This window comes from Arachis duranensis, chromosome 3 (assembly GCF_000817695.3).
Source record: "Arachis duranensis cultivar V14167 chromosome 3, aradu.V14167.gnm2.J7QH, whole genome shotgun sequence".
NCBI lineage: Eukaryota > Viridiplantae > Streptophyta > Magnoliopsida > Fabales > Fabaceae > Arachis > Arachis duranensis.
This window is the reverse complement of record NC_029774.3, coordinates 22,922,477-22,943,093: the sequence shown is the minus strand read 5'-3', so window position 1 is coordinate 22,943,093 and position 20,617 is coordinate 22,922,477. Positions and strand designations below refer to the sequence as shown.

At 29.9% G+C, this 20,617-nt stretch overlaps 1 protein-coding gene and 1 long non-coding RNA gene across 4 annotated transcripts; one reads left to right on the top strand and one right to left on the bottom strand.

Annotated features, from left to right (window-relative positions):
* The first annotated feature begins 2,487 nt into the window (after nt 1–2,487).
* LOC107478078 (probable O-methyltransferase 3) lies at nt 2,488–4,902 on the top strand. The gene is made up of 2 exons (XM_016098197.3): nt 2,488–3,333; nt 4,575–4,902. Exons 1-2 carry the CDS (start codon nt 2,551–2,553, stop codon nt 4,878–4,880), a joined length of 1,089 nt encoding a protein of 362 aa, XP_015953683.1. The 5' UTR covers nt 2,488–2,550; the 3' UTR covers nt 4,881–4,902.
* A 7,690-nt stretch (nt 4,903–12,592) lies between these two features.
* LOC110279056 (uncharacterized) lies at nt 12,593–14,840 on the bottom strand. 3 transcript variants are annotated; one of them, XR_008006955.1, is made up of 3 exons: nt 14,747–14,840; nt 14,574–14,634; nt 12,593–14,485 (listed from the first exon to the last, which is right to left on the bottom strand). It is a non-coding gene; the product is annotated as an uncharacterized LOC110279056 (long non-coding RNA). The 3 variants fall into 3 exon arrangements; XR_008006956.1 differs by having other exon boundaries at nt 14,574–14,628; nt 14,747–14,786; XR_008006954.1 differs by lacking the exon at nt 14,747–14,840 and having other exon boundaries at nt 14,574–14,737.
* Between the last annotated feature and the right edge of the window lie 5,777 nt (nt 14,841–20,617).

Genomic DNA, 20,617 nt, shown 5'->3' with positions numbered 1-20,617 from the left:
TGGACAATCAGTAAATTAAATGGTTAGAATGTGGTTTAAAAAAAAGGAGTTGATACAAAATAAAATAGTAAACATTTTATCATTATACAGCCAAAAAATAAAAGTAAACATTATAATACCTAATGCTCAAAGGTTCCATCATAAACAACAATACAGTAGTAAAAATTATTAATTAAAGTAGTAAATAAATCACTTTGACACACATTTTTTTTAAATCTACCATTATAATTTCATTTGTTTTTTGTTTATTGTCCATTTCACTCAAGGTCCAATCTATCAAAATGGTTTTAGAACATATAATTACCATTCTGCCATTGTGGTAATATTTCGAATTACCATATTTTTCTTGAAATTAGTTATATACTAGCTAATTTTTTCATCCATGTGTCTTAATTTTATTGACCAATCAATTATAGGTAACCTTAGAACCACAAAACATAGTCACCATAGAACTCACCATTTATGTACGAGTAAACTGAAATTTTCTCATTAGAATTCATGAATATACACCATAAAAAAATTTACATTTTACAAAAAAGTGGCTAATGTGAAATATATTTATTTTGTCTTTTAATTTGTATTTCAAAAAAAATTTGTTATGATCCTCTCTCCAATTTTTTTTTTAGAATTTTCTTCTCAGTGTCACTTGCTTTTTATATTCTTTCCTATTTATTGAGGAACAAAAGAAAAAATGCATTACTGCACGACGTCAATATTATTCAGCTTAATTGTCATTTATTTTTTTTTCTTTTGATAGAATTAGGTGGTACCTGCTCCATTGTATTTGACTATTTGTTATGCATTTTATCTTTTTAATCGATTGTTTTTGTTTTGTCCATGATTCTTTATCATGATATCTGTACGTCCAGCTAACAAATTGCTTTTGAATTTGAAGAGAATATGATGCAGAGTATATTTGGTATTCGATCATTTTTGTAGAAGTCCTATAAAAAAAAAAACCTTTGGTCTTGAAGAGTAATATTATTAGGCTGATGAGTTATTCTTTTCTTCTTTTCTCCCTTTTTTCTATTTTGGTTCAAAAACAACTGATTCAAAATTTCTTTTTGTAATTTTATCATTTTTTATTATATTTTTGTGTGCTAAACATATAAAAATATTTAACTCGATTAATGATAAATGGATGAAGAAGAGAAAAGGGAGACAGAGGCGGATGCAATCACACAATATTAGAAAGGCGAGAGACGAGAGTGATGAGGTAAAGAGCAGATGGCAAGTAAACACACACATAAAGAGAGTAAACATGTCAAAAATAAAATTAAATCAAGTCAAATTTAATTAGATGGAATTGTTTATCTTTTTATTTTTGAAATGTTGTATGAACGTTAGAGATATAAAAAATATTTTATCTTTAAAAAATATAAATTTACATATAAATGTAAGACAATTTTTATTTTAATACAATTTTTATTTTTTAAAATAAAAGGACTAATCCAAATAAGCCTTGAAAATAATAGCATCACTAAACAAATTACATTATAACGACAGTTATTGCAAGTAGAACCACTCAGAATTCTTGTAGTACTTTAAACAATCAAACAAGATAAGAGATAACTGAGAATAAAATACAAAAAATAGAGTTATAAAAATTAATATTTTATATTTTAATTTGTTTAATAATAAATTATCACTGTCTTTGCTTATAAATAAACGCAGCATAATTGTCATACAATAATTGCAAGATAAACTAATAACCCATTATTGTTACATTCAAAACGTGTTGCCAAAATCCCTTGAATTACACATTTGTAACGTGCCTGACCCACCATTAGAACTTTTACTATTGGAACTAGTGCTCAATTATTTCATTCAGAGCCTTATCATACATCTCCTCCACCTATTTTTCAGCCTTATCATAGATCTCCTCCATCTATTTTTCATCAATAATTTAAGGATTATGGTAAGTACATATCAAAATTAATTATTAAAATCAGTAGTTAATATAAAATACATGTTAAAATATAAATACACATTAAAAATAATTAAATTACATATATATTTATACACAAATATATTGGTAGTTAATTTTAATGACTGATTATTCTGTCGCGGCGTTGTCGATTGATCAAATAAATAACAATAAAAGTTTCATCTATCAATATGTGTGGTCTTGGACTATAAATAATGATCTTTTTTTAAAATTTGGTTACTTGATCGATTCACTTATCTTTATTATGTTAATATTAATCACTATTGTTGGCATTTTGGTTCTGTATTTGCAATAAGATCAATTAGAACAAGTCATACACTCATATTCCGGAAATAAAAAAAGAACAAAATTCTACGGTCAAACTACTAAATTTAAAATGAACTGACCTAGAAATAAAAAACCAAAATGAGTAAATTTACCCCTTTTATTTAAAAAAATATATAAATAAAAAAGATAGTTAGTCGATATACAAATAGCATTTTTATAATTTAAATTGATTGCATACCTGCTCACATTATAAATGAAACCAAGTATATTGCAGAGACTCCACACAGAAAAAAGACTAGCAAATACATAGTTCATGCAACCAAAAAAAATACTAAATGGAATCCAATGATGGTGAGGATCATTCTCAAAAATTGCTTTTAGCTCAAACCCACATATGGAATCACTTTTTTAGCTTCATAAATTCTATGTCCCTTAAGTGTGCAATTGAACTGAACATACTTGATGTTGTTCACAATTATGGCCAACCCATGCCACTCTCAGAACTCATTGCTTCATTACCAATCCAACCGTCAAAAGCCGCCTTCGTCCCCCGTTTGATGCGAATCTTGACACATTCTGGCTTCTTCTCGAATCAAAATGATGATGATCAACAAGAAGAGAGGTATGTTCTAACTAATTCATCTAGACTATTGCTTAAGGATCACCCCTTTTGCATGACACCATTCTTGGATGTACTTCTTGATCCAAATTTGGTAAAACCATGGTACCAACTCTCTAATTGGTTCAAGAAATGTGACACTAACAAGTCACCATTAGAAATGGAACATGGGAGGGCATTTTGGGAATTTGCTAGTCATGACCAAAAGCTTAGTAATAGTTTCCATGAGGCCATGACAAGCGACTCTAGATTGATTGCTAGTGTGGTGATTGAGAAGTGTAAGGATACTTTTGAAGGGTTGGAATCTTTGGTTGATGTTGGTGGGGGCAATGGAACTATGGCTAAGGCCATAGCTAAATCATTCCCAAATGTGGAGTGCATTGTGTTTGATCTTCCACATGTTGTTGCTGGCTTTCAAGGAAGTAGTGACAAGAATATGAAATATGTTGGAGGGGACATGTTTGAGGCAATTCCTTCTGCAGATTCTGTTTTGTTGAAGGTAAGTAGTATCATCATATAAATTCATGATATAATTAAGTGTACTTTTTATTTTACATGGTATACATACTGGATTACAAGTATTATTACTGTCATAATATCATCATATATATATAGATATATATGGAAATAGCTAGAGTATATTTTATTTCTAAAATACCTTTCTAAAATTTTTGTTAAAGAGTTTTTTTATAAAAAATAATTTATTTTTTTCTTAAAAAATGTAGAAATTTAACATTAGTTAACACAAAAAAAATTAAAATGGATTAAAAAAGAGATTTTTTTTTTTAAAGTTATAAGGGAGAGAAATGTACATTTTACAAATAGAGGGGAAAAAAGTGTTATTTTAGCATTTCTAAAAAAAAATTGTATTTTCTCTATTAATAATAATTATCATTAAGTGAAAAAAATTAAAATTAAGAGTTCCATTACAAAGTTTAGCAATTTTATTTTGAAAGAAAAAATGCAAATAAACTTTTACACTATAATTAGGTTTGGTTTGGTAAATCTTTTTGAAAAAGTGCTTATGTTTTTCATTTTTCAAGAGTAGAAATTTCTTATTTTATGTTTGGTAAATAAAAAAATTATGTACTTATATTTACAGCTTTTAAAAAGTAAAAGTGCTTTTATAAGCACATAAAATAAATTTTTTTAAAATTGACTTATGCTTATTAAAATTCAAAATTTTAATATAATCTCGTATATTAATTCATTTTTAAATTTAACTATTATATTTATGTCTATTATAATATTTTTAAATTTTAAAAATTATTTTATTAAATATTTTTATTGTTGTTTGTAATTATTAAAAATAATTTTTAATTTGACTTACTAAACATAAATACTACCATTTTAAAAAATTATCTTTTAAAAATTAATCTTTATAAATTATTTTTGAAAAATAAAAATTTTATAAAACCAAGTCTTAGTTATGATATCCAACAGTAGTGGTTTGGGCAAATGATGTATTTCAAAAGTTCTTTACTTGTAAAAAATATAAGTTAATTAATAATTTGTATTAGTTCGGATGAAAGATAAATGCGAAAAGAAAATGTTAGTCATCTAATATTTTTTTATTATTAAAAATAATATGTATGGAATGTACGTGGCCACGTGGGCATGTGGCAATATTATTATGACCAAAATTATGACATTATGTGTAGCAAATCAACATCTAATTAATCTTTTCCTATTACATTCTCATCATCATTATTATTATTAATTACGTTGAACAATATGCAGTGCATATTACACAACTGGAGTGATGAGGATTGTGTAAAACTCCTGAAGAAATGCAAGGAGGCAATAATGAAGAAGGGCAAAAAAGGAAAAGTGATAATAATAGACATGGTGGTAGGGAATGAGAATGGAGATAATGGATCACTGGAGACACAACTTTATTATGATATGGCGATGATGGCCTTTGTCACCGGAAAGGAGAGAACTGAGAAAGAATGGGCCAAGCTATTTTTCTCTTCTGGTTTCAGTAATTACAAGATAATTCCAATTTTGATGAGTTCAAGGTCTTTGATCGAGGTTTATCCATAGTGAATATATATATATATATATTGAAAATTTAACATCATTATTATGCTTTCTCGGTGTATGTATCGCATGTTTTTCATTTAATAGGAATTCAAAGTAATAATATAAATTAAAATTTATGGGGCCGTATTCCTATACATTTAGATAGTGTTCGGTAGAAAGACCGACATGAAAAGACTAAAATTGAGAGACAGAGATTAAGAGACAGAAATTAAAATAAATCTCAGTATTTTATTTGATGTAAAATAGAAGACAGAAATTAAAATAAGAATAAAATTCTAATTTAATGTACATAAAGAATAAAATTGAAATTAATTAATTAAAATGAGGATATTTTAGGTATAAAATATTATTAAAGTTTTAGTTTCTATCTCTAAAAATTTTATTCCCTGTGTCCTTATTTTTTTGAGGTACTGAAATACTGAAATTTTGGAGACAGAGACAGAAATTTTAGTATCAGTCTCTGAACCAACAAACATGATATTGAGTCTCAGTCTATTCGTCTTTGTCTCAATACATCAAAACAAACGCTACTTTAGGGCTTGTTTGGGTAAACTTCTAAGAAAATATCTTTTTTCGAGTTATTTTTTTTAAAATATCTTATGAAAAAGTAAAAATAATTTTATGTTTTGGTATCTCATATAAAAAGATCTTTTTATCTATCAATTATATTTGAGTATAACAATATAAAAGTACTTTTTGTTTATTTATTATATGAAAAACATCTTTTTTTTTAAAAAAAAAAGATCTTTTAAAAAAAGATATAAATTACGGCTTTTCAAAAAAGATGTTTTTTTATTTTTCTAGTACTTTTACTTTTACTATTAAAAATTTGCCAAACACGTTAAAAAGTTTATTTTTTAATAAAAAAAATCTTTTTTATCAAAATAATGACGCACAAACAAGTACTTAAAGTTAAAATGTTAAGTGAATTGCATTCAATTTTTAAAAAATTTAGGTAATATTACGCAAAATATTTTTCAATTTTTCATATTTATATATATACTGAGTTTTTTTCTCATATAAATTAGTGTCTTATTTTAATAACCAAGGTGTTCATCAATGTCATATTTTAAAAAGTATAAAAATAAAATTATATGTTATTATCATCATATATATATAAATCTCAAAAGAGTTATATAAATGGTGATGTGTGTGGTGAATGCAGAGAATCATGGCTAAGGTAGGTAAGGTAGAAGAGCCAATGTGTGAACGACACATGGTCTGAATAGGATAGAAGACCAAATCTGTTGACTCTGCTAACACACAATGAATTTGTTAATGGAGATTTGGTAAATGTTTTTGACACTAAACCATGATAATTAATAAATAAATCAGTGAATGATGGAAATAATTTGTAGTTAGCTTTTTTGAATGTCATCCACTCCCATTATTGAAGTATGGGAAGAATAAAAACAGAAATTGAAAGATAAAATTAAAAATTTTTTAAATCTATGAGCTGAATGAACAAACATGTAAAGTACTTGGAGAAATTGGATTCAATCTAAAATTCGGTGATCAGTTTCGGGAGGTGGGGCGAAGGTATCTTCGATGCCTGCTTCTAGAAGTGGATTCATTGATGAAGTTTTAGGAGAAGGATAGAGTCGTTGGTGGAGGTACCAGACAGCAACATCAAAGTCTACTTATTACCGGAGTCAAGCGATTCGAAAGAGAAGAATCAACATATTCGCCGGCGATACGGAAAGAAGAGCAGAACTCTAGACTTTTATCGCACATATGTATCTCTCTCAAGACTGGAAACCCTAAACCCTAACATCCGATGCTGGCTCTCTGCCTCCTCCAATGTCCATTTCGTCTCTCTTCCTATGTGTCGCTATTGTTCTTATCGGTGGACTATTGCTCCTATTCGTCCTTTTTGTATGCTCTAATTTTGGTGATTTTTTTGTTCTAAATCAGATGAATATATACAGTTGTTCTGAATTTGTTGAGATGATTTTGTATCAATTAATTTTGTTAAGACATATGATACACTGATTTTGTTTCAAATAAACTACACATACATGGTGAATTTGAATTTTCAAAAGAAAATAAATACAACTGAAAATTAAAAACAATTATAATATTTAACATCAAAATGATCTCTATAATCAATCACCCCACAAATTATTTTTTATCAGTTCCTTTTGATTCTGCATCTTTTAATAATTGATTGGAACAAAATTAGATCTTTTTGACTTTTTTAATAACAGTACACATAATAGATATAAGAGTACACACAAGAGTGACAGCAAAAAATTGATAATAGCAATTGTGTACCACAAATGTAATGGAATAAGGAATTAGGGATGTCAATGGGACAGGACGGGGGCGAGGGATGCCTCCCTGCTCCCCATCCCCGCCCCAGATTTACTCCCTGTTCCCGTCTTCGTTTTCTGCCGTGGGGGAATATTATTCCCTATCTCCATTCTCCACAGGTCCCCATTCCCCACGGGGACCCTATTCTCCATCTATCTGATAGTTCTAGCTAATTATTAACTTTTCATATGAATAGAGGTGTAAGTATCCATTCTATACAAAAACAACGAGATTTTATACAAAAAGTCTAAACGATAAGATGGTGACTTCTTTCGAAATGACGCAATGGGGGACGCAACGGCGAGCCAGAGGACAGAGAAGTGGACAAGGTGGGAGACGCGACAATAGAGAGGAGAATGGACATGATGACAGAGTTACAGAAAGAAACGCCGTAAATAGAGAGCACGATGCGGTGAGGACCATGGCATAGTGAGGTGTGACGATGCGGTGAGAAGGGAGAGTGGCGAGAGGGTGAGTGGCGAGAGGGTGGCTGCAGAGAGGTTGGATGGAGTATGGACAACGTTAGGAATTTTTGAATTGAAGAAAGGTTATCCAAATGAGAATTAGGAGTTTTGGGTTATATATATATAGATATATATATATATTTGTCAGTGTCTGTGTGAAATGACTAAAAAATATATATGAGAAATAAACTATTAAGAACAATTCAGTAAATTTATGAATTTTGGGGATTAACGGGGATGGAGCGGAGATCCCCGCTCGGGTCCCCGCGCCTGCCTCGGGGAAATTTTGTCCCCCGTCTCCATCCCCACGGAGAAAATTTTCCACAGTCGGATCCCCATTCGAGGCAGTCCCCGCAGGAATCTCTGCGTCTCGAAAAGTTTTGCCATCCCTAAAGAAATACTGTGGATATGAGACATTCATTATGGGAAGCATTGTGGGTGAAAGTGGGGTTTCAAGGAAAGTGAGACATTCATTACTCATTTTTTTGAATGTAAAACCGTTTCACATGTGCATCCAATCACATAACGTCATATTAGTGTGTGAATAGCCATCCAAAAAAATAAATATAATTGTATGACTATGTAAAATTATTTACACCGTCTATCAAAATTAAATTTAAAATTTATAATCAAATTTTATTATGTTGTCCAGTAATTTTATTTTTCTTTTTTTGTTTGGCCAGACAGTAATTTTATTTTTCAATCCAAAAGAGCTTCATCTTTTGTCTATACACTTTTTTGACATCCAATCATTTTTGGACTACCGACACCCTGACCCATATGAAATTCATATTTTTTTATATCGAAATCCCTCAAACACCCTTGCGATAAACCACAGATTATTACAGCACTTACAATAACTCCTAGATTTGACTAAAGATTCATGTACTCATTGAATACACTGATCATTCCATAGATGTCATATAGCTATTGGACGGTCAAATATAAGTTATCCTTGGCCACCTATTTCTATGCCATCGTAGAACCTTTAGGGTGTGTAGTCGAAGGATTAATTTTTATGTCTAAGAATATTATTATTAAGAATATGATTTTTTGGAATAGTATTATTAAGTATATAAATTTTCAATATGTTAAAATTATTCTTACTCATTCAAATTAAAAGGTTTATGACTAAACTTGATAAATATATGAAAAAATTTTCATATAAATATATTTCAAGATAAATTTAATATAATCATTTTTAGATAAAAATATTTATTTTTATTTTAAAAAATACTCCTAATAATTTTTTTATCCTAATATTAAATATGTTTAATATGTCAAAATTACCTTTACTTATTCAAATTAAAAAGTTAATAACTAAACTTAATAAATACATAAAAAAATTTACATATAAATATATTTTAAGATAAATTTAATATAATTATTTTTAGATAAAAATATTTATTTTTATTTCCAAAAATATCCCCAATATCAAATTTTTTAATTTTTTTAAAAAAATTAAATATAAAACTAATGGATTATTATTATTATTTTTTACATTGAAACTTTTTGTAAATTTACAAAAATATCTCTACTAATAAATTTACTATAATACTCGTAATAACAAATGTTTAATTAAAATTAATTTTATCACAATTAAATTTACTAAAATATTCCTAATAACAAATATCACAATTAAATTAACACAAATAATTATCTAAATTTTCAAAAATCCCATAATCCATAATTCGTCTCATAATTCATAATTGAACTTATACAAAACAAATCTCAAAATCTAAACACATGTATTAAATACTTAAAAACTGACAATCTAATATAATCTATAAAAATTAAAAAATACCAAGATTTAAATCAATTTCTTTAAAAATGGCAAAAGTTTCCCCGATTGAAGTTGGAATACCATGTCGATCAGATTATTGTCTCTGATAATGCTAAGGCCAGCCTTCATTCTATCATCAATGCTCAAACTAGGAACATCTCTCAATAGTGCCATTAGCTTCATTGTGCGCTCAACTCCTTCTTTCTCATGCTTAAAACAAGAAACCATATCAACTAGAATGGCTGTGTGTTCTTGATAAGCACATTTTATATCTCTCATTGATTCTGTTACTATGTCAATCAGTTTCTCATTTTTGTTCCCTCTTTTTCTTTTATTCCTTTCTATAGATGAAAAATTAGGAGTAGCAGAAGCACTAGGAGCAGTAGAAGCACCGGGAACACCAGGAGTTGGAGGTTCCTAAAATTGAGAGCAACACCAATGAATGTGTTGCAAAAAGAAAGAAAGAAAGAAAGAAGAAAGCTCGAGATGATGAAACTATAAAGTTGAAGAAGATTATTCAATATTGGTAGAAATGAAGAATAAGTAGCCTATCTGATTATACATGCTCTACACTTGTATATACAAGCATTACCTCTACCTTGGCTAGCATAATGGAAATAGTTAAGGCTAGTCACAATCATAGGTTAAAGTAAATGTAACCGAGTAATATATCAATAATATATGAATAAGTGAATCAAGAATCAAGAAAACAGTAATTATTGAACTAATGAAGAATAAAAAAAATAGTAACTATTGAACTAATGAAGAATCACTTCAAAATCCAAGAAAGTACACAGTAACAGGGTAAAAAAATAAGTGAATTTATGTACATGAATTAGAGTCAATTGCTTATGTACTTGAGAATCAGATTCATATTCCATTTCGATCTCTTTTAAATTTACTTGGGTATTTTTATTCACTTGCCTATCACTCAAGGTTGCTTCGCGTTCAGTCTCCATTATAGCAACTGCTTGAGTTACATTTTCTGCATTGCCTCCTTGAGCCCTATCTCTACCAAATGTTATTCCCAATTCTTTAAAATGTGGAAGTGATTTATTGTAGAGGCCATTAGCATTAGGATGGGACTGAAATTAAAAGAAAAATAAATAAGTAATAAATATTAAAAAGTTAAGATAAATAAACTTGTATTAAGAAAGTTGTTTAGAATTTATGCTTTTCCATTTATTGAAAATTTGTCGCTCCATCACAATCATTTTATCTTTATCGTTCTAACCAAATTCACTCTTAGTCGTACCCATCATCTCAACTATTGCAAAATATTATCTTTTTAGCAATTTCACCCTTGATTCAATATGTGGATTAGCCTAAACATAGCATAACAATTTAGAATTATTACTACTAAGACTAAATTCAATAAACTGAATTAACAAAAAGGCATTCTTCTATTGTAAATTAACAAACTATAAATGATTAACCTAATAAACAAATTCAGATTATCTAATTAACAAACTATACAATTATAACACAACTATGCAATTATAAACAAAGAAAACAAGTATTATATAAAAAAACTGTACTTTAAGATCACATCCAGGGATCTTTTCATGAAGCATTTTTTTCAAGTGTTTTTCATAACCAGATTTAAATGTGTCATCGTCACACTTTCAAGAAATAGTTGCAAGCTCCACCAAACATTCAACTAGTTTGTAATCTTCGTATGGTGTCCATTGATGCTTAGTTTGTTTTGAATTAAGTCGAAAATTCTCTTCCATTTTCTACAGATTAATAAGCAGAAAATAACACAAATGAGATAATTTCCATAAGCAGATTAGTAAGCAAGTAACAAGATATATTTAACAATTTTCATTTACAGATTAATAACTGAAAACTCAAAGGGGAATGGTGGTGCAATAATGGATTATGAGATGAGTTATATGTAAAAGTGTGGAAGACATTTGATTTGAATTTGAGGGGCTGCTGAAGTATTCTTGGTCATTAGGTTGTATGTTCTGTTTTGCTCTGATGAATTTATATAAGATTACTCCATTTGCTGATTATTGTGAAGCTTTGAAAGCTTATCATTACTATTGCGGTTTGTAGGCTACAACAAGTGTTTGAAAGTGTGTTTAATAATTATGCCTGTCGTATGAGTTAGAAAGGCGAAGGAACTAGGAAGCATGAAGTATGAAGGAGATTTTGATATCACATATTGGAGTAGAAAGCATTAGAAGATAACTTTGTAAATCAATTCAAACTTTGTAAATATTTAGCTAGAAGGCATTTAAACTCTGTAAATCAATTCAAATATGCAATACATAATATGCAATACATAATACAGAACATACATAAGATGGTCTAAAATGGGCAAATGGTTTTACACATTCTAAGAAATATAGTTAAATAAGTGTTGTCATCAATTTATCCACAAACAAAAAATTTACAATGTCTAGTATAAGAAACATAAAGCCACAGAGCAAAAGGGGGCATCTCATTTGTTCTTTCAAAAAATCATAATAACTTTATACTAAAAAAATGACTATACTAGCAGCACATGAATATTGAATAGTATACTATATAGTAATAATAAGATTAATAAAACCAATATGAACCCTTGAACCTAATCACAACTTCCAAGAAAAAAAAGCACCATTTTTCATGAAAATGAAGAACAATGAGACACTGAATTGAATAGTGAAATTTATAAGTAGTAGAATAGGTTTAGAATCCTTAAAAAATCATAGGAACAGAGTACACAAATAAAATTATAACATAAAAAATTCATCAAAAGGAAGATTTAAAAAACAAAAAGGAAAACCTTAACTAGTCTTAGCGTGTGTATTTCATTCATATCTGACAACAATTAACCATGGGGCAACAACAGGCAAAAGAAATTTACATCATTTATGTCTTTATTCAACATTTTTAAATCAAACAACAGGCACAGAGCTAATATGTACAAGTATATGTAACACCCTACCATACAAAGCTTTACGCTTAAGTCGTAAAACAGAGGTGGTGTGGTATTACGACCTCTAAAATAAAATGAGTACGTATAATAGTAGAAGAATTATAATATGCTAGGAGCCTTGAAAAATAGGGGAAATAAAAATCGCGAAATAAAAGCGCAACGCTCAAGGAACGAGTTAACTTGCGTGCTAAGAAAAACCATAACTACTAAACATCAGATAACAGAAGTAGGAATAGAGTGCCAAGGATACAAAATAACAAGCTCCTAACTCAGCCTGCGAAGTCAAGTCTGGTCGGAGAATATTTACACATATATACATACATATCCAAAATCCAAAAGTACATATACACAATCTTATCTCTCCATAAACCTCTAAGAGGATAAAAAAGAACAAGTTATGCAGAGAGAAAGCCAAGTACATATATACATATATATACATCATAGCATAAAAAAGTAGCCCAATAACCACTCCGCTTCAAGAGTCCAGACGCCTAACGAGATGCCTCTCGACCTGAATCTAAAAAACAACAATATAGTATGGAATGAGAACCGGATGTTCTCAGTATGGTAAAGGTGTCACACACATAATATATAAGATCCTGAAAATGCCAGAGGCAATCCTAGAACACCGACACTCAGATTATAGAGCTTAAAGTATTAAACGGAAGCCATAAGAGGTGATTTTCTAAGAATATTTAAACCTAACTTAACTTAACCTTAAATCTAAGTTCCATACTGTCATTCCTCCATACCTCCAACTCTATCATGCATTTGCACAGACAAATAGACAGATAAAAGTAAGCAGAAGAAGGTTACAAATACTGCAAGTAACAAATACACATTTAACATGACAAGTACATGTAGGCACACCCAATTAAAGCACAAGCAAGTAATTCAAGTAATATGCATATGATGCATGCCTGTCCTATGGCTGATGAGGCTCATCTGTCGGTTATCCAGCCAACCCGATAAGTCTGAATTGTCCTTAGACTGTCGCCCGACGTGCATCCCCAAGAGTCTATGCATAGCTTTTTCTCAAATAATCAATATTGCTCAATGGGGGTAACATTCCCGAAAATTTATATAGTGCCCGGTCACACTTACGTCGTAGGGTCAACAGAGTATCGAGTTTTCAACCTGGTACACGTGGTGGCAAGCCACGGCACTTAATCCAGGGAACCTCGTATCTCAGATCATTAAATTATTCAAGCCATACAAATAATTCAATTATAATTCATCAACATTCACATCATTCTCAATCGCATCTCATTCATCATCATACATCAATCATATTCAATTATTATCCTTTATTATCACACCTCCCATTTCGTCCATCAGTAGTTCGAATTCAAAACATAATTCATTCTTTTTTAAATGAATCACACTTAAAGCATGCTCATTTTCTTAATAACTCTAAATCAAACCATATAACCTTTGGAATCTAAATCTTTTTAAATAATCATATAAACAAAATCTCTAATTTTTATAAAATTTCGGCAGCATCTCCTCTAAAACTCGGACTTTGCCACCCTTTTTGGGTCCAAACCTGCATTCTTTTCAATTCAACATACCCTTCCTCATCATCATAACAGTCACCACAATAAATCTACCTCAGATCAACAATTATACTCATACAATATTCAAATCTAACAACCAAAATTCAACTAAGGATCATAGTTCACTAATCCTAGGCTTCTAATACAAAATACCTCAAATCAATAATTCACCAAATTATTAGTTAATCAACAAGTACCTAACCAACTATGTTCATCAACAATAACATTCAACCATGATTCTCTCCAAATTAACATAACAACATTCACCATCCAAAATTAATAACTAATTATCCAATAAACTTCAACCAAATATATTCATCGACAAATTACTAAACATTAAACATACACCTGCATTCCAACTTATCCTATGGTCATCTAGCCTAAGTTTTCACAGAACATTATATATTAAATGCAAGAAACCTAAACCATACCTTAGCCGATTCCCAAGTATTATTCCAAGACAATTTTTCTAAAAGAACACAGCCCTCAAAACCTCAACTAATATGCTTCCTCCAAGTTCCAGTATTCACAATTTCAAGCTCCAATTATTTATTCACAACCTAATACACATTTATAGCATACATATATCCAATTTAATACTCAAAGCTTAAATTTAATGAAATTAAAATAGAATCATCGTATCCTCACCTTACCCAAACTTCACATAAGCAAGAGTGAACGTTTTTCTCAAGCTAATTGGATCCTAAAACTTCAGAAATCAAAGAAATTCAACTTCTCTTCCTATATTTCGAAAATTGGGGGAAAAGAGTGGCTGAGAACATTTAAGGGCTTACCTATGAAATTGTTCCGGTAGAAATTACCTATGAAATTGTTCCGGTGGAAATGTAGAGCTCAACGCGGTGGTCGCGTGGCTGCGAACGGTGCGGCGATCGAAGCTCAGACAGAGAAGTTACGTGAGTTGGAACTTTGTTGTAAGGGTTCGGCGTTCCTTTCCTCTCCCTGGAGCTCAGCTGCGTCGTTGAGGAAATGAAGGAAAGAAGAGCCCGTGGCTCTTTTTAATGGGCGGGTCCGGTTGGATCGACAGCCCGGTTCGGATTCGGTTCAACCGGTTTGGTTTTTTTGGTCTAATTTTGGACTGTTTTCTTTGAAATTAGTGTCAAAATTCTTATTTCGATGAGCTCTATCCTAATTTAATATAATATTCGTGTTTCTAATCCTCCTTATTAAAAATTAATTTATTGACTAATTATCTACTAATTAATCGAAGTTTACAGTATATATGCCATATTTAATTTTTCAAACTTAGCACAAATAGAATTCAGGAAAAAAATAAGCATTATCACAGCAGTATGCATCTATATATAGTAATAATCTAAAGAAGTACTTAGTTACTAATAATATAAACCCTCCATTTATTTGAAAAATAAAATAAACATAATTCAAATCAGAGTTTCAACAAAAAAAAATACACAGAGTTCAACCCACAAAGTTAAGCAATTTATTTGAGAAATAGAATAAATATAGTTCAAATCACAGAGTTAAGCAAATATTGCCATTGAAAAAACAAATCAGCATCTATATGTCATGAAAAAGGAATTAGGATATATCAGTTAAAACAACAATTTAAAGACGCAAATAAACTCATTTCAATGAACTAGTAGAAACCGAAAACCTCAGAAAATATTGTAGCAATCGAACTCAGACGGAGGAGAGAGACCAAACGCAAGCACGCGACGCAGAGGATCTGGCTAGAGGCGCGACAGCGACGACGGCGAGCATACAGTGACGGTGAACCGATGTGAGCTGCGATGATTAAACACGAATGCGAACAAACGATTGAAGTGAATTTCCTTCTAGAATAAGGTGAGGGGTGGTCGTGCAAATTCAAATCGGCGGTGAGACAGTGCCGACGCCGGTGGAGCCTCCATGAATTTGGAGAAGAAACTCTGCTAGGTTTTAGTTTCGATGGGAGAAGGGCTCTGCTAGGGTTTAGTTTTCTGATCAAATGAGGAGTAAAAATCCGAATAATGGTTTCAGTTAAATTAACAAGGGTGTTTTGGTGTTTTTACTTTATTATACATATTCCATTCTCATTGGAATTAAAGATTACTAAGGGAGAGATGGGAATGAAAATGGTGGAATTTTTATTCCAGAAAATAAAATATACCCAAGAATAATTTTTTAAATCTTGAACCAAACATACGAATAAGACATTCCCATCTCAAAATTTTTGAGAATACACTTGTATTCCCTCTAACCACACTCACTAGTAGTAAAAATTTCAACTTACAACATTATTTACATTAAATAGAAACTTACTTTCAAACTCATCACCCAATAACTGTATTCACTATTTCAATAAGCGTCTAATAAACAATAAGTCAACAAACATTTTTAAATTTCATTTTATATTAATTAATTATTTTTTATTAGTGATTATTTAAATTTTATTTTTTTTAAATATAAAATTATTAATTATTAATTACTGTTATTTAAAGTTGACTGATTAAAAATTATTTATCTATACTTTTTTAAAAATTTTTTAAAGAGCAAGTTTTATTGTCAGTAAAGTTAGTGCATATTGGCGCCAATAATACTTAGGATTTGTTTGGGCGTTATTTTTAAAAAATATCTTTTAAATGATTTTTTTAAAAGATTTTTTACAAAAATAAAAGTGATTTTGTGTTTAAATATCTCATATAAAAAAATATTTTTATTTATCAATTATGTTTGGATAAAATAAGATAAAAGTAATTTTTTGTTCATTTATTATGTGAAAAACATTTTTTTAAAAAAAAATTTAAAATATATAAATTATAACTTTTCAAAAAAAGATATTTTTTTCTAATACTTTTACTATTAAAAATTTCTCAAACACACTAAAAAATAAAAAATTATTAAATTTTTTTTATCAATTTAATAATATTTAAACAAACAGTTAAGATAAAAAAAAAAAAAGTAATACTCGAGCCATCTCATATTAAGGGTCGCTTTAATATGGACCATAAATTATGTTTTTTTTTTCCTGTACAATGTTATTTGGTCGGATGACATAATATCTTGTCCTGTGTGGGTCAAACATACGAAGATTTTCGATCTTAAACATGGTGGAAAAATGTTTTGTTTGATTATTGTCCTTTAAGGTTTTTGATGTGATTCATGTCGAAAAGAACATATTTGACAATGTCATTCAAATAATAATTGATAATTTAATACACTTTATAACTTCTATGATTTATTAAAAAATTTTAAGTGTACCAGATAATACTAATGTTTCAGTTATTTTAATCATTAATTTTAATTAATATATATATTTTTATATATATAGTTGTGGAGAAACTAACCCAGATTCTATTTGTAAATTTAAAATGTATTAAAACAAATAAGACAAATTATAAATAACTTAAATTTTATATCTAAGGTATAAAGAGAGTAAAACAAAAAAAATAGAAGAAATAAAGACCACTTGGAAATAAATGAACAATATTTTATTTCAATCCAACAATGTTTCCTTGACTTGAATTTATTGTTAACTTCAAGATATCTCAAATTGAATTTTGATGATTAAAAAAATAAAATATATTTTAACAATTTGATATATGTGTTATTTAATATTTGCACAATGTGTCAATATGTTAAAAAAAATACCTTTTGAGTAATATAAGCAAAATAAGTATTATTTGAATTTAAGAAAGTCGAAATTCACATGGAAACAAATTCAGAAGATAAACTGGATAACTACTTTAAAAACGAGATTATATATACTTGAGTACCTAAGAAATGGACTACCTACCTTAGAAAAAAGATTACATCTTAGAAGTATGTTGTCTATGTTTAAACACAAAACTAATAAAGGCGCGAAAATTATTTGTTGATGCGTTCGCATTTTCAGTGATCTTTCTGACATTATTTTTTGGTTTTTTAAGATTAATCACAATTTCTTCCTTTAATCTAATATTTTTAAGTATTATTTGCTACTAAGGTCTTTTTTCAAGTGCTTTCAAGAAATCTAGGTAGAAGAGAGGAAAATCAAGTAGCAAAGGAAGCATATTCAAAGGGGCGATCATATGGAGTTGCATGTAGAGCCAAGTACATAGCGTCCAAAACCATGCAACCATGCAGCATCAATGGTGTTTAACGCCATACACCGGGCGTGCAACGCCTTTCATTGCTTCAACAACGGCGTGTAACGTCACCAAGGGAACAAGGCAGGGCGTGCAACGCCCCAAGGACAGCATGGAGCTCGCGTGTAACGCCCAAGAAAGAAAGAGGAGTAGCATACAACGCCAACGTAGAATTTGTGAAAGCTGTTAATCCTGACCTCTTTATATTGGGCTGGCTTCAATTTTAAATGCCAAGCATTCGAGTACACACGCTGGGAGCAAATTGACTTGGCATTTAACACCATTTAAGGGCATGTAACACCCTGAGAGCAAATGGAAGTGGTGTTTAACGCCATTGAGGGCGTGTAATGCCTCTGAAGCTTCAACAAAGTGGCATTTAATGCCACCACTTAGCGTTAAATTTCCAAGCTCAATTCCAAGCTCAAGTTACATGCCACTAGCCCAAGTGCAACGCCAACAAGATATCTCAGCAAAGCTTACTCCCAGAAATACAATTCCAATTGAAGATTAATGAAGATTCTGTTAGGATTTAAATTTGATTTGATTCTATTTTAGTTTAGGATTTGAATTATTGTTATTAGTTATCTTATTCTTTTTAAAAGATAAGATAAAGATTTAGTTTTTGAATTTGAATTTTAGGTAAACCTAAGATATAAATAAGTGGACATTGCTCACCAGAAGGGGCATCCAAAAGAGGATTTTCGAATTTGATTCCATCTCTTCTTCTTCTTTTCTTTTGTTTTATTTTCAATTCTCTATGAGTAACTAATCCTTATGCCAAAGGTTTAGGGGCTCTATTTATGTTTTTTTATAGATTATTAATCTAAGTTTTATTTTATTTTGAAGTATTACATTGATCTGTTTCATGATTGAGTTATTCGTTCTTCATTCTTTAAAAGATTAGTAATATTGAAAGGTATGCTAATCCCGTTTTGAATTCATTTATTGCTTAGAAAGAACTAATATCCGAATTATGCTTGAAAACTCTTTCACATGACTTTTTGAATTCGACTAGACATAGTGTTTCAATTAGTGTGCGACAATACATGATTTTCAATCACTCTAGTTTTAAATGCGTGTCATATAATTTGGATTAGAACAACTTTTGAAAATTGTGATTTCTCATAAGATTCGCTCAGACAGGACTAGCTTGGATATGGAACATATAATCCGAACTAAGGACTACGTTTAAATCTTATGAGAAATTAAATCGGATTTGTACTTAACCTCTTCAATTAATTGATTGACCAAAATATTGGCAGTTGGTTAATTGAAGAGAAATTGAGGAGCCAGGATATTGAAAATCAGTTAATTAAGATTCGTCGTGAAAAGATCCTTTGCATGCTTCAAAATAGATAGACAAGGTTTGATTTTCCTAAAGACTTAAACATCTCCAAAGCCCTTGACCATCTCCATTATTATTTTCTTTCAATCAACTTCAATGTTCTCTTTCTAGCATTCAACATTCAAGCATTCTATGGTTTCAGCATTAATCAATCCAGGTTTTATTTAATCTAATTAGAAATTTAACTCGATATTTGCGTGCTCAATCCTTTAATTCTCGTGGAAATGATATCCACTCCCCGTGACATTATTTGAACGATCAAGTGCACTTGCCGATATCCGTAAACTTTAGTTTTTGCTCATCATCATTTATCTAGAAAGGCTTTAATGAAACGATTCGTTTTGGCTACAATATTTTAAAAGTAAGCATGCTCAACAAGCCAAACAGTTTCAAGGAAGCTTCTATCGCATCTTTTAGAAAGTTCACTACAAATCTTTCGGCATATGACAAAAGATGTTTAACACCAACAAAAGGCTCTTCACCCTTCACACATCTCTATGAATACGTAAGGAAAATGACTAAAAAAGATTTTGAATAGCTATTTTCACCATAAAACTATATAAGCAGAGCTTTGAAATCTCTGCACGATGATAGAGTTCTCTGAGAAGATCACATACTAAAGAATCTGCTTATAGAGTGACTTCCCATCTTCACCTTGTAAGTTTTTGGACTTATGCAAGATTAGAAAATACGACCATATTCTAGATTCATGTTGTCTATCAACTTAGATTACATATATGTAGATCTGAGAAAGTCTTATTGAGGAAAGAAAATTGGTTAAGCTGCGTCTTAGACTAGGATAGGACTTGTGTCCAAAGCTGGAAAGTTTGAAAACTCTCACAGTGCTTCTGCATCTCCTGCAAGTATCATTACTCGTTAGTATGTGAATACATCTGAGATATGTCAATCCTTCTTTGATATAATTTTTGAAATGTCTCAAAGAACCTAAAAAGGATTTGTCAATTCAGTTGTAGAAATTAAGAATATATTTTAATTTCTACTGCACACCTTGTGAGTCTTTGAACTTCACATTTATTCAATTATTCTGTGATATCTAGTCTTGAGAAAACTTAAGGAAAGAATATTTAAAATCTGTAGGTCATGTTGTTGTTTAATCTAAGTCTTGTTTGAGAAGGTTAGGAGAATATTTAAGGTCCTTAGATTAGTGGAGCATTTAATATGAGTTAAAGCCTAGTCTGAAAATGCTTGAGAAAGAATATCTAAAGTTCTTGGTTGATGGGATATCCAATCGAGTCACTTCT